This window comes from Danio rerio, chromosome 6 (assembly GCF_052040795.2).
Source record: "Danio rerio strain M-AB ecotype USA chromosome 6, GRCz13ab, whole genome shotgun sequence".
Taxonomy (NCBI): Eukaryota; Metazoa; Chordata; class Actinopteri; order Cypriniformes; family Danionidae; genus Danio; species Danio rerio.
Window position 1 is genome coordinate 12,950,782 of NC_141026.1, and position 13,482 is coordinate 12,964,263.

The following is a 13,482-nucleotide window of genomic DNA, read 5'->3' on the forward strand; positions in this document are numbered from 1 at the left end:
TCAATTTAGTTAGTTTAGTCAAGTAATTTAAATAAGCAAGACAGGGTTTTACAATGTATTAGCAGCAATAAACGTGTTCTCAGGTTACCTTGGAAGAAAAATTTCATTCGAAAGGCTGAGAGAAGTCAGATACTCATTGTGAGAATGGAGATGTCTGCAAATTTGTGCCAGTCTGTCAAATAAAATTGCTTAAAACACTCCACCTGCGACCCACCCATAAGTAAATATGCAACCTATTTTTTGACCTGACCGCCGTATTAATGGCAGCATCTGCGGATATAACTGAGAAATTTTGTGCTGTAATCTACAGCAAGATCTCAATACCATGGCAAATGTATGATAAATTTGCGATAAAGTGTCCATTTGTGGAAAACTGATGATTTTAAGTCCATCAAAGCAAAATAAGACCATCAGAATTTGCAGACTGTTGTGTTGGTGGTCTCCATCTCCTTCATGAACATCTCCATTCTGACAGCATTTTTCAATCCCCTATTCAGAGCTTAAATGGGGGATCCCATGCCTTTTTTTTAAATAAATGTAGGGAATATGTGATTGGTAATGGTTTACTGTGTGTATGTGTGGTTGGGGAGTGTGCTTTTAGTACCTGTGTGTGTCCCATGCTGGAGGCTGCAATTAGTGCCTGCTGCAGTGCCTTGTTCTTCAGGTCTGAGCTCCAGTCCTGCTCCAGAAGATACTGCAGGATCTCACCATGACCCCGCAGAGCAGCGTGAACCAGTGCACACTGACCACTCTTATCTGCATGATCCACCTGATAAAACATGCATACAGTTTTATTTGCACATTAATCACTGTGAAATGAATAAAGTGACCCTAGTTTAAGTAGTGTGTACCACAGCTGCTTGTGAAAGTAAGAAGTCTGCAGAGATTATAGTGCATGGTAAATGGAGTTGAATCTAAACAGCCTAAATCCCTCTGCACAAAACTTAATAGATTTGTAACAGATTTGAACACAGCCAGCTAATGGATTTTATTGGTTGGCCAATTTAAATGTAGTTTTTGCTTTTAATAATAAAATTAAAACTTTATTAGAATATAATTAGAAGTTTTTTGATGACAAGAAGATCCCATTTTCAGAATTTCGCAAGCTAATCCGCTTTGCTTATATTTTTAAAGCAGGGGTGTCCAAACTTGTTCCTGGAGGGCCGATGTCCAGCAGATTTCACCTCCAACTTGCTTCATCACACCTCCAAGGATGTTTTTAAGAGCTTGATTGTCTAGCAAAGGTGTGTCTTCTTGGGGTTGGAACTACACTTTGCAGGACACCAGCCCTCCAAGACAGAGTTTGGGCACCCCCATTTTAAAAGATGACTTCCAAAACACTACCTGAATAAACCATTTAACCTTTGTGTACTGTTCAAATTGACCACCCTTTCATTATGTTCGATCATGTTTTGCTATACTCGATTATGATTATGGCTGATCAACAGTAAAAATTTAAAGATTTTGCCTCTTCCCAACCACTAACAATCAAAAATGCATGATTATGATTATGTGATGTCAGCTTTGCAAATCAAAAAATGTGGTTATAAAGGAAGTCAATGGGGCAAAAACAGCCATTAACATTATGAAAGGGTGTTCAATTTGGACAGAGTATGAAAAAGAGGCCATGCGTTCAAATATTTTTTCTCTCTTGTTTTGTCGTGATGACGGTTTAATTATCTTGTGATCTTGACATAACAAAAAATTATTTTCTCATGATCTCTTTTTGGCTTAGTTCCTTTATTAATTTGGGGTTGCCACAGCGGAATGAACCGCCAACTTACCCAGTACATTTTTACGCAGCGGATGCCCTTTCAGCTGCAACCCAATCACTGGGAAACATCCATTCACATTCATGCAATACACAGGCTTGTGCAAAAGTGTTAAGGCGTTTTTAATAGAAATCAACTTAGTCTGCTCAAAGCAGCTCTGAGCTGCAGGAGTGATGAGAATGATGTGAAATGTCGGATTCAAAAGTGCAAAAGAAAGATTGTTTTTATTTGTTTTTTATTTCTTTGTTTAAAATAAGTGAGTTGGCCAGTATTAGTGATGTCAAAATCCCGTGATTGATCATCATTTAAATTAATGGTCAATAGTTTAATCGCTAAACACCACTCCATCATAAACACAAAGGACACTTCCTGCGGTAATGTGCAGCTTCATATGTCATTAATTGCAGGGATTCACATTTTAAAGTAATTGTAAATAATTTGTGGAAAGGATCAAAGCAAAAGCAGAAACTTCATCATTCTTCATAATTTAATTCATTCGAGAAGAACTTATTTTGCTCCATATAGTTGCTTTAAAGTGGTTACATTTGAGGAAATATTACTGTAAATAATGATATATTATCATATACATGAATATAATAATGAATGTGCAGTTATCATGAGAACGAGTTATGTCGAGATCACGAGAAAATGAAGTCGTTATCACGAGAAAAGTTTTCGTTATGTCGAGATCACAAGAAAACAATTTGTTATGTCAAGATCACAAGATAATTAGGTTGTGATCACGACAAAACAAGAGAGAAAAAATATTTGAATGCATGGCCTCCCTCCTAGGACTTCCGCAACAGAGTGAATGGTTGATTAATATTTTCAAAAGCTTTTTCCTAAAATATGTGTCAAAATAAGATGAGTCACTAAAAATCATTCCATTAGCTGAAACACAAAGAAAGATGTGGTCAAAATAAGACTCAAAATAACCCCAGAGTGGATGAAAACATCCTCAACAGCAAAAAGGGTTCAATGCGTCAATGTTCAATGCTAAATGAGATTGAAAGAGAATAAATAAAGTCCAATAGAAAATGAGCAGCCTCTAAAACAGTAAATAGGGACAACTGAATTAGTTTTAGCTTTTAACACAGTTGTCACTTTTCTCATACTGTATTATTTAATCCATATTATAATTTACAATTCCTGTGGGAAAAAATGAGAGAAAACCTTCAGTTCACATAGATTTCTTATAGGAGTTTAATTGAGAAAGAACAAATCAGAATACCTCGCGCACTACACAGTACAGAGTGTGCAAATATGATTTAAAATAAACTAAATGCAAGAAACTTTTCACAGCTTGAAGGCAGAATTGTTTATATAACCAAATTTACCGAACAACAAAATAACTGCTCTCTTTTTTCCTGTTGTGCTCAGTTTGATTGACATGTACGTGCGCACGCTATGAAGTACTTAAAATTAATGAGCAGAACCACATTTAATCACTGTCAAACTGTTCGAACAGTGGGCTCTCATTATAAAAATAAATAGTTTTTTTGTTTCTTTCTTTCTTTTGTCAGTAAAATGCATTTTTTCACCATTTTAAGTATCATCACTTTTGAAACGGAAGTATTTTGGATATGATGGATACACTCACCGGCCACTTTATTAGGTACACCTATCCAACTGCTCGATAACACAAATTTTTCATCATCCTGTAGACATGGTCAAGACGATCTGCTGCAGTTCAAATCAAGCATCAGAATGGGAAAGAATGGCGATTTAAGTGACTTTAAAGATAGCATGGTTGTTGGTGCCAGACAGGCTGGTCTGAGAATTTCAGAAACAGCCGAACTACTGGGGTTTTCACGCACTATCATCTGTTTACAGAGAATGGTCTGAAACAGAGAAAATATCCAGTGAGCGGCAGTTTGGGTGCAAATGCCTTGTTGATGCCAGAGGTCAAAGGAAAACAGCCAGACTGGTTCGAGCTGATAGAAAGGCAACAGGAACTTAAATAACCACTCGTTATAACCGAGGTATGCAGAAGTGCATCTCTAAACGCACAAACACCTCCAACCTTGAGGTGGATGGGCTACAGCAGCAGAAGTCCAAAAGTGTATAGTGGTATGGGAATTGCATGTCTGATTAATCATTTATTGAGTTTTTTTTTTTGTTTGTTTCTTGCACAAAAAGATCAGTGATTATGTTTTTTGGGGGCTTTTTTGACAAAATGGGTTTGATCCAGAACCGCCATTAATGTTAGGGTAAGTCCGGCGAAGTGTCTGAATCATTTATAGCCGGATTTTGTATTAAAAACTGGTTCAGCTGACCTTTGCCCCCTTTTTGCAGAGTAAAGTGACAAGCGGCAGATGTCCAGCAGCTGAGGCGTAGCAGAGGGAGGTCATGCCGTTTTCTGACTGCCCGTCCACAGGAGCCCCGCTCTCCAGGAGCAAAGCTGCCATCTCCAGGTGGCCCAGATGAGACTGTACACACAGCACCGGTGCACTGTTCAACACCTCAGTGCGGTAACAAACACTCGCCCCTCCCAAGATCAGCAAGCGGGACACCTGGAGAGACCAGACCAGAGATTGTGATTGGTTCAATAATTACTAGAATGGTTTCAACAACATGGTTGCAGTTAGATATGAAATTCAGCTCGATAACAGTATTTAAACCAACACTTCAGAATTATGCTACAGCCAGGAAGATGATATAACAATATAGAACACTAGAACTAGAATAGAAATGCACATTAACACTATCGGAGCAATAAAAAGATTGAGAAATAAATAGGATTTCTTTAATAATTACACCTTAATTTTTATGTAGGATTGGGCATGGCTAATGTAATTTAAATCGGTCAAAACTTCTGGTCTCATTCACTTCCATTCATTTGTAGCCATTCAAATTTGTTGTGCTGAATAATATTGCAAACTGGTATTGTCTTATCAAAACATTTGCCATTTAAATGTACTGTCACACCGGTTTGTAGTGCAAGCTGTTTGACCTTTTATTGCCATTTGCTATTCCCAGTTTTTTATCCATATAACCACAAAATAATTCACAGAAATGAATGCTTACTTCTGCATTGAAAAATGAAGTCTACCAATTCGCAAAATAAACATCTATAAGCTCAATTTACAGACCATTTCAGCAATCTTCTATCTGTAGCCTCAATCCAATCAGTAAATCTTAAAGCTATATCTACAGCTTTAATCGTCTTTAGGGACAATATCTATGCTTAAATCTAGCATGCAATCTATATGACCGAACGTACAGTTAAAGCTAAATTATTAGCCCTCCTAGGAACGTTTCATTCATTCATTCATTCATTTTCTTTTTGGCTAAGTCCCTTTATTAAGCACTACCTACTGCGCCACTGCGTCACCCTTATGAAAGTTTCATTCTTTTACAAATATTTCCCAAGTGTCGTTTATTGAAGCAAGGAAATATTGACAGTATTTATTATATATTTTCTTCTGAAGTTTACTTTAGTTTGGCTGTAATAAAAGCACTTCAATGTTTTTAAAATTAATTTTAAGGTCAATATTAGCCCCCTTAAGATTCTTTTTTTTCCTAAGTGGCTACAGAACAACCCACTGTTGTCCTATAACTTGCCTAGTTAAAACAATTAACTTAGATAAGCCTTTAAAATGAACTTTTTAGCTAAATACTAGTATCTTTAAAAATAACAAGTAAAATATTGTGAATTGTCTTCATGGCAAAGACAGAATAAATTAGTTTTTAGAAATTAGTTATTATAGCTTTTGCAAAAGCATTAAGGGTGTGTCTGATTCAACTTTTGCTATTTTAAGGATGGAAAAATATGCTCAGCGTCAAAGCACATGGTCTAACAGGGTTGTGCTTATTCTCTTAATGAGTTCTGGGTGTGTTTTGAGCACAAAATGTGTTAAACCAATCAGAATCTTCTATGTGCTTTAAGAGTCAGTTGTGTCGCGGCATGGCACATTTGAAGTTTACATGAAAAAACGGAATGCTTTACTAGCCAGAAAACAGTTGAGGATAAGGAATGAGCCTCCTCCAATTAGGCCTCTTTACTTTCTCTTTACTTTACTTTTACTCCTTTACTTTCTTGGATAAGGAATTTAATTTTGTTTGTTAAGCACAGAGATTTTTTTCAAAACTATTTCTAAATTCTGTTTTAATTTCCAGCAAATTAATAAATGAACAATAATAACCAAGTGTGGTTAAAAAACACCACAGTTATATGCAAACACACGTCTTGTGCCCCATATGGTCCAAAACCTGATAGATGGACAAATCTAAACTTGTTTTTAATAAAACAAATATATATATACAAATAATAAATAATCCTCCTAATAATAATAACATTATACAAAAGAAAATTATCATGAATAAATGGAGAAAATGGAGGTGAAGAAGGTATGGAGGCAGTGTTTTTTTATATTTATGTAGAAAATGATCCTTTGATCCTTTAAAATTTTTGTGAAGATATTTGTGTATTGCTGTACATCCTGTGTGTATTGAGCAACGTGTATGCGTTTGGACTACAATGTGTCTTAACAGAAGTCCTTTTTAGACCGGCACACTGATGTGTCCAACAAGGATTTTTTATTTAAACAACATGCTGCAAAATGTGAAAATCAGGGCTGCGCTGGTTTGAAAACAGCAAAAAAATTGCGCCAAACATGTCTTGCGCCTTATTGTGCTGGGTGTATGATAGGGCCCTTAATCGATAAATATGCGATGAAAAAACTCCATTAAACAGAACTTGGCAAACATTAGAAAGAATTTCAAATATCAAAGGAGGCCTAATTATTTACTAACAATTAATTGTATAGCTTTAATTTCAAAGCTATATTTCCAATCTACAGATTTAAGCAAAGGAACAGCGTCAATCTATTATGATATATCATAAATTCAAGTCAGTGCAACCGAAGTCAGCTTCAATTCATAACCTCAGTCTGTACAAGTTACAATATCAACAGCTTCAATCTATAACCTCAACCTGTATTAACAATCTAATCAATTTCAGTCCCTTAACATCAGCCATTCTGTCAGCCCGAGGTATTGGGCGTGGTTAACATACTTAGCCACGACCCTCCAACTGTAAGTTTTGAAACAAACAGGAATGCTGAGGAGGAGGTGTCTGTTAGGTTGTAATAACTCTCTCGAAACCCTTTTTCCTGATCTTTTCTGAATCAAAGGCCTACTTTACTACATACAATCAGTTTGCAGTAGAAAAAATAAGCCACACCATTTAAAATATTGTTTCTCTAGGAACTGTGTCACAATACGGAAAAATAAACAGTTTCAGCATTTGGTTATTGGGTGTGGTTTATATATGTTTCTTTATTTAACCAGATAAAAACCATTGAGATCTAGATCTCATTTAAAAGGGTGACCTGGCCAAAAGGGTCTGCAGCACACGATTTATAAAAAAAAGTAATAATAATAATATTAATAATAATAATAATAAATAGAAAATTAATATATTACAAAAATACAGTTCAGTTTTCCAGCTTTACTACATTTCAAAATATTGAAAACACATACATTGAGAAATGGACTGTTGTTGTTTGTTAAAAAGGATAGAGTGAAACGATGTCATTGGGATGAGCTCAGATATCTTTAGTTCAGACTGAAGACTTTGACTTTAAAACAGAGACAGTAACACTTTACTTGAAGCAGGTGTTCATAAGACTGTCATGACACCTTTATAATCATGACATGACACATCACGTATATAAAGGAGATTTTATACAAGCTTTTGACAACTGTCATTGAGTGTCATTACCTCTGTTTGTCATTCTAAATGCAAAGATGACATTATTTGAGATGTCTTTAAGACACCTTGAAAAACAAATACATCTTGATATTAGCAAGATAAAACTGTCATAAACATGATCCTTACATGAGACATGTCTCAGATTCAAGCAAATCAACTGCGTCAAGCATTTTATAACATAAAGCTACATGTGCAACGCAAGTCAGCTTCAATTCACAACCTCAGTCTGTACAAGTTACAATATAACAGCTTCAATCTAAAACTTCAACAATCTACTCAATTTCAGTCCCTTTACATCAATTTCCTGTCCATCTCTGAGATTATTGTTTACTCCTTGTCACGTCTGATTACTGTATAAATCTAAAACTATATACCAGAACCTGCTAATTTCTTACATCACCTTCATTAAACACTGAAAGGCATAAAAAGTCGTCAGTCGGTGGCTGAATAAACAAAACCTGGCTCTGTTTGCTTTTTTTTTTTTCTCCGATGTGGACATGGGAAGTGTGGTAATGGAGTCTTGATTAAGAAGCTGGATGAAGCGGTAACACATTAAAAGCAAAAAGAAAGCAGAATGGCATTTATTTATACAAACACAGCAGGAATTAATGAGCAGCTCTCCAGCCAAATGGCTGTCAAGGACGCCGGCGTGCACACGGCGCGGACTCGAGAGTGACGCTCGTTTCATTAAAACTCCACAGGAGAGGAAATTACAGGGAGAGCCGGGTCTAGACTGCAATTAACATATAATAGATTTAATAAATAAATGTAGTCATTACGTAAGCCGTTTTTCAGTAAGCCTCAGCGCTAATTACTATGTTTCTACGTGACTTCTGAAATCTCATTCATTGTGGATGACTCAAAGCTCTGTAAGGCTATATCTCTTCTTGTGCGGTTGAATGCGTCAGCCGCGGTAATGTGGAGCTGTGTTCTACAATTCGGTAGCGCAAAAGCAGTTACTCATTTTTATTTATTTATTTTTACTCAAGATTGACGTTGCTTTTTATAAGTGATGGTCTTATTGGTACTTTGAGGGTGAGTAAGCGTTTGTTTATTGTGTGTGTGTGTCATCAGACCTTGACATTGGGTGTGTAGAGGTTTCTGAGGGAGGAAAGAGCTGCGGAGAGGCTGTCTGTGCTGTAGCTGATCCACAACGGCTGCAGAACGCTTGACGAAACCCCTGTTCTCTTACTGTGGCCCTGAGGAGAGACAATGAGAGGTTAAAGTACAAATGAAATCAAAACTAACCATATGATTTGTGTTAGCTCATTGCTAGTTTTGTGGTGAATAATTAATCTGTGCATGTCATTAAGAAAAAAATAGTTTGCACTTATAATCTGAAATGAAAATCCAAAAATGCACTTACATATTGTTTTTTTAGTTAAATTCTCAGATTATGTCTGTTTGTGGTGTTGGGCGTGGCTTACATACTTGACCACGCCCCTCTAACTCTCAGTTTTGACAACAAACAAATGCTGAGGAGGAGGTGTCTGTTAGGTAACTCTTCTAAAACCCTTTTCCCAATCTTTCTGAATAAAACGCCTACTTTACTACATCCAATCAGCTCACGGTAGAAAAAACAATCCACGCCCACTGTTGTCTCATTTAATATTCTGTTTCTCTAGGAACTACATCACAATACAAGAAGAAAATAAAAGAAAAAACTGTTGCAGTTTCCGGTTTATCTGGAGATGGCAACACTTTACCCGAAGAAGGTGTACATAAGACTGTCATGATACCTTTATAATCATGACATGAGATGCTAAGTACGCTTAGGACAACTGTCATTGAGTATCATTAGCTCTGCTGTGTCTTTTTAAATGCAAAGATTTTATTTTTATTTTTATTGATGCTTCAATAACAAACATACAAATTCGAACATACACAAAAAAGACAGTGATAGTAGCAATGAAAAAACCTTAACAGAGCATGTAAAATTATACTGTAAATACATATAAAACAGTGAAAAAGAGGAAGAAAAAAATTAAATAAACATAAATAACACAAATATAGCAAGTGGAGAGCAGTATTTATGCGTCCGGGATATTTCAAAAATAATTATCATAATATTCTAAGAATATTTTAAATGCAACAATGACATTATTCAAGATGTCTTTATAACACCTTGCCAAACAAATACAGATTTGTCATGAACTTGATTATGTCATTTAGCAAGACAACCAAACTTGTCATAAAACTGCCATAAACATGATCGTTATATGAGGCCATGTAATAGAGTCATGAACATTTTTCTGATGACTTTTTTCAGTGGAACAAACTGAATTTGTCGTTAAAATGACTTAGTAAAAGTGTCAAAAAGTGTCCTATATATATATATATATATATATATATGCATGCATATAATAAAATCAAAAGCTTGTATTTTAGATGTGATTAACCATGATTTTTATCGCACTTTTGTCAGTTTTGTCATAAAGAGTTAAAGACACATAATAACAGTTGTCATAAGCACGTATAAAATCTCCTTCATTTTATTATATTATAAAGGCCTCATGACAGTCTTATGAACAACCCCAACCAATTCAAGAAAAGTGTTACCATGGAGATTAAATCACTTTATTTAGTACAGAGCTGAATTTTTTGATCATCCGTGTCTCTTACCTTGAATATGTGAGCCTTGAGGATGTGGTGGCCAAGCTCCATGGTTTGTTGACGGTTGAGTTTTCCCTCTTGACGAGAAAGCATGAAGGCCATCAGAGCGTGGCCACTTCTGCACATAGACATCAATGACAATTCATCACAAATATATTATATATTCATCAACATTGAACACGCGCATACGTATTCATTATAAAATTCCTTCCACTGAGGGAGAAGAGTAGAGAATGGTTCTTTTTCAAGGTGACCATCTTTCCCATATTATGCCATCTTTTTCTGATTATACTATATAACCAGTATGACCAGTTCATAACTTTAATTTTTTTGGGGGTGGGGGTTGTAATTGTTCTTTTATTGAATGGAATTGGGTATTTCAATTGTTTAATTGAGTAATTCAAGAGGCGGCACAGTGTTTAGCATAAGGTCGGTGGCTCGAGTCCAGGTTGGGCCAGTTGGCATTTCTGTGTGGAGTTTGCATGCTCTCCTCGTGTTCATGTAGGTTTCCTCCGGGTGCTCTGGTTTCCCCCACAGTCCAAAGACATGCTATATAGGTGATTTGGATAAACTAAACTGGCCGAAGTGTATGAGTGCGAGTGTGAATCTGAGAGTGTATGGGAGTTTCCCAATACTGGGTTGCAGCTTGAAGGGCATCCGTTTCATAAAACATATGCTGGAATAGTTGGTCGTTTGTTCCGCTGTGGCAACCCCTGATGAATATGGGACTAAGCTGAAAGAAAATTAATAAACTTACACTTATTTGTGCGCCAAATATATGTTTAAAATGCAAAGCAGAAAAACGGTTTCATCTTCTGACATTTGATTATTAGCTGCATCAAATAAATCACAGAATATCTGAAAAAATTTTCACTAAAACACTGCTGTTGGTGGTTTTCAGTCATAAAACTATTGGTAAATATTAAATGTTAAGCTACTTATAGGCCTACAGAAATCTGCTCATTTTTCACAATCAACGGCCATATATTTATGTAAATGTGTGTAAACATACAATAATTGAGTTTGAAAATCAATTTCAGCAATTTGTAATAATAAGGAATAGGTGATAAATGTTCCAAAATACGAAAAACTGCTAGTTTACCAATAATTTTTTATAGTGTATATGCAATATATAAGAGACTTACTTTAGCTTTATTATTATTTTTGTTTCTTGTGCTAAGTTTTTAGTTTCTATACTCAAAATAATTCTGCATAAATTAGATTATTTTGCTTTATTATTATCTTTTTTCTTTTTTTTCTTTCAAATGTCCACGCAGAAACAGCAACAAAAAGAATCTGCAGATTCTGTCTAGCCCTGCTTATTACCTATACTCTTCACCATTCAAAACTACTGAAGTGTTTTGGCATCCACAGAGATCAAAATGATCTTCCTTCAGTCATAGCAACAGAAGCAGAGTGTTTCAAATCAGTAATTTCCAGATCGAATATTGTGTCTTTAAAATGTAGCTCAATCAAGTCCTCTTAAAAGACTGGTTGTCCACAAAAAGCAATGCACAAAATCATGTTTTTCTAGTGTTCTTAGTGTTATAATTGTGATCTCCACTGTGTTAATGAACAACAGTAAAGCTCAGTGATCTTGGTCATTTTGACAATAATTAGTACTGCTGGACCAAAAACCTTTATCATACACACAACAAACAGAGCAGCTCTGAAAAAATAAAAATAAAAATAAATATCGGGAAGTAGACACTATAGTTAAGTCTATTTATAGGAGGGGTCTCTATATTGTCTATAGTGTCTGACCTAAATAAACCTACAGATGCTTAATATCGTCCTCACAGACAGAAGTTGTTTTTTTCCTCTCTGAATCACGGTCCATGAACTTTTCTTTTTATGAGTCCATGTTTGATCTGTGTTAAGTGGGTCACTCTTCAGTTTATAACAGGGATGAAGCTGCTGAGGCCTTTCTAAATGAGAACACTGCAATATGTGTGTGTGTGTGTGTGTGTGTGTGTGTGTGTGTGTGTGTGTGTGTGTGTGTGTGTGTGTGTGTGTGTGTGTGCTTAGGTGGACAGCTGATTGAAGTGTCTACAAAATGAAAGAGAACTGTACAAGAGTAATTTGATGTTCAAAGGCTGCGCACACTCAAATGCACTTTAGCTGAACTCAATTAACAAACCAAAGAAACACACGTGACAAATGACCGACTTGTACTTCACATTTTCTACTATGACGTTACTAAGCTGCTCTAGAAGTCTTTTCACATTGCTGTGAAGTTTCTAAGATGTTCAGAGTAGTTTCAGTGCAATGATTAATTATTATCAGTAAACATTTTCAGTGTGTTAATTGCTTTTGCAAATGATCAATTCCAATTCCACATTTATTCATTTTTTAATTAATTCCCAATTATTATTCCAATGTAAAAGAAAAAAAGGTTTTCTTTATCAATCAGTAGATTTAGTAAAATCCCATAAATCAAATCAGCACTAGGCTAAAAACTGCAGACACATTTAAAAATGGTTTGGGTTTTTTTACTCACTTTTTGAGTCCAACCAAATAATGAAATGTTTAAAAAAAATATTTAAAAATGTATAATTTAAAGTGGGAATTTTTATTTATGTTTTTCTAAAAGCTACAAGCAAGGTAAGTAAAAAGTAGCAAGGTAAGTAAAAGTACCATTACTAAAAAAAAAAAAGTACCATTACTACTAAAAATGCAGTGCAAGTAGAGTAAAAGTATCTGTTGTAAATATTATTCAAAGTATGAGTAAAAAGTAGACCTTTCAAAAGAACTTAAAGCAGTGGGTATTACGCTGTGAACAACTGATGTACATGTAATTTGTGGATGTGTGTAAACGTAACATTCTGTAGTGCATTTAGTTATTGCCCAGCAGACACAACGTCAAGAGACGTTAATATTAGGTTAGATTTAGGTTGTGATGTCAGGTGACCAAAAGTCAATAGGTGCGTTCGACTTTATGCAGCGCTGTGCAGATCGATCAGAATCTGTATTATAGTAGTGCATGCTGGTTAGAAATTTTGTCCGGATTGATGCTGCTCCGATGCCATGTGACTGTCACATGTGGCATCAAAGTACCACGACAGGGTTCCGAGATCAGACGACTGATTCAGACCTTGCAGCATCTGAAGAGCAACTGCCCGAGCTCTGATGATGACACCAATAATACACGATTGGCCAAGCTCACCGTATAACAACAACCACGTTTTGGGTTTATTATTGAACAAATTCTGATTCAAAAGTTTCAAAACAAACAATTCCCTTTTCATACCCTCTCTATCTTTTATATATCAAAAAACATATATAAAAAAAAAAACTAATATTCGACTGCAGTGATCATGTTTTGTTAAATAATCTGGTTATAAATGCTAGCTTGTTTGATATTTGGTTGATTTTGGGTTG

General features: G+C 35.5%; 1 protein-coding gene across 3 annotated transcripts in view; it reads right to left on the reverse strand.

The window, feature by feature from the left end:
* The window catches only part of tanc1a (tetratricopeptide repeat, ankyrin repeat and coiled-coil containing 1a), a 161,308-nt gene that overhangs the window by 22,989 nt on the left and 124,837 nt on the right, over window positions 1-13,482 (reverse strand). For all 3 annotated transcript variants that reach the window (XR_015493221.1, XM_087256687.1, XM_087256686.1), the window contains exons 14-17: window positions 10,111-10,219; window positions 8,565-8,687; window positions 4,049-4,285; window positions 605-769 (exon numbers count right to left, since the gene is read on the reverse strand). Coding sequence is in view for 2 of the 3 variants with exons in the window: in XM_087256687.1 (XP_087112813.1) it covers window positions 605-769; window positions 4,049-4,285; window positions 8,565-8,687; window positions 10,111-10,219 (634 nt within the window). In the remaining variant the exon portion in view is untranslated. The remainder of the gene's footprint in view (window positions 1-604; window positions 770-4,048; window positions 4,286-8,564; window positions 8,688-10,110; window positions 10,220-13,482) is intronic.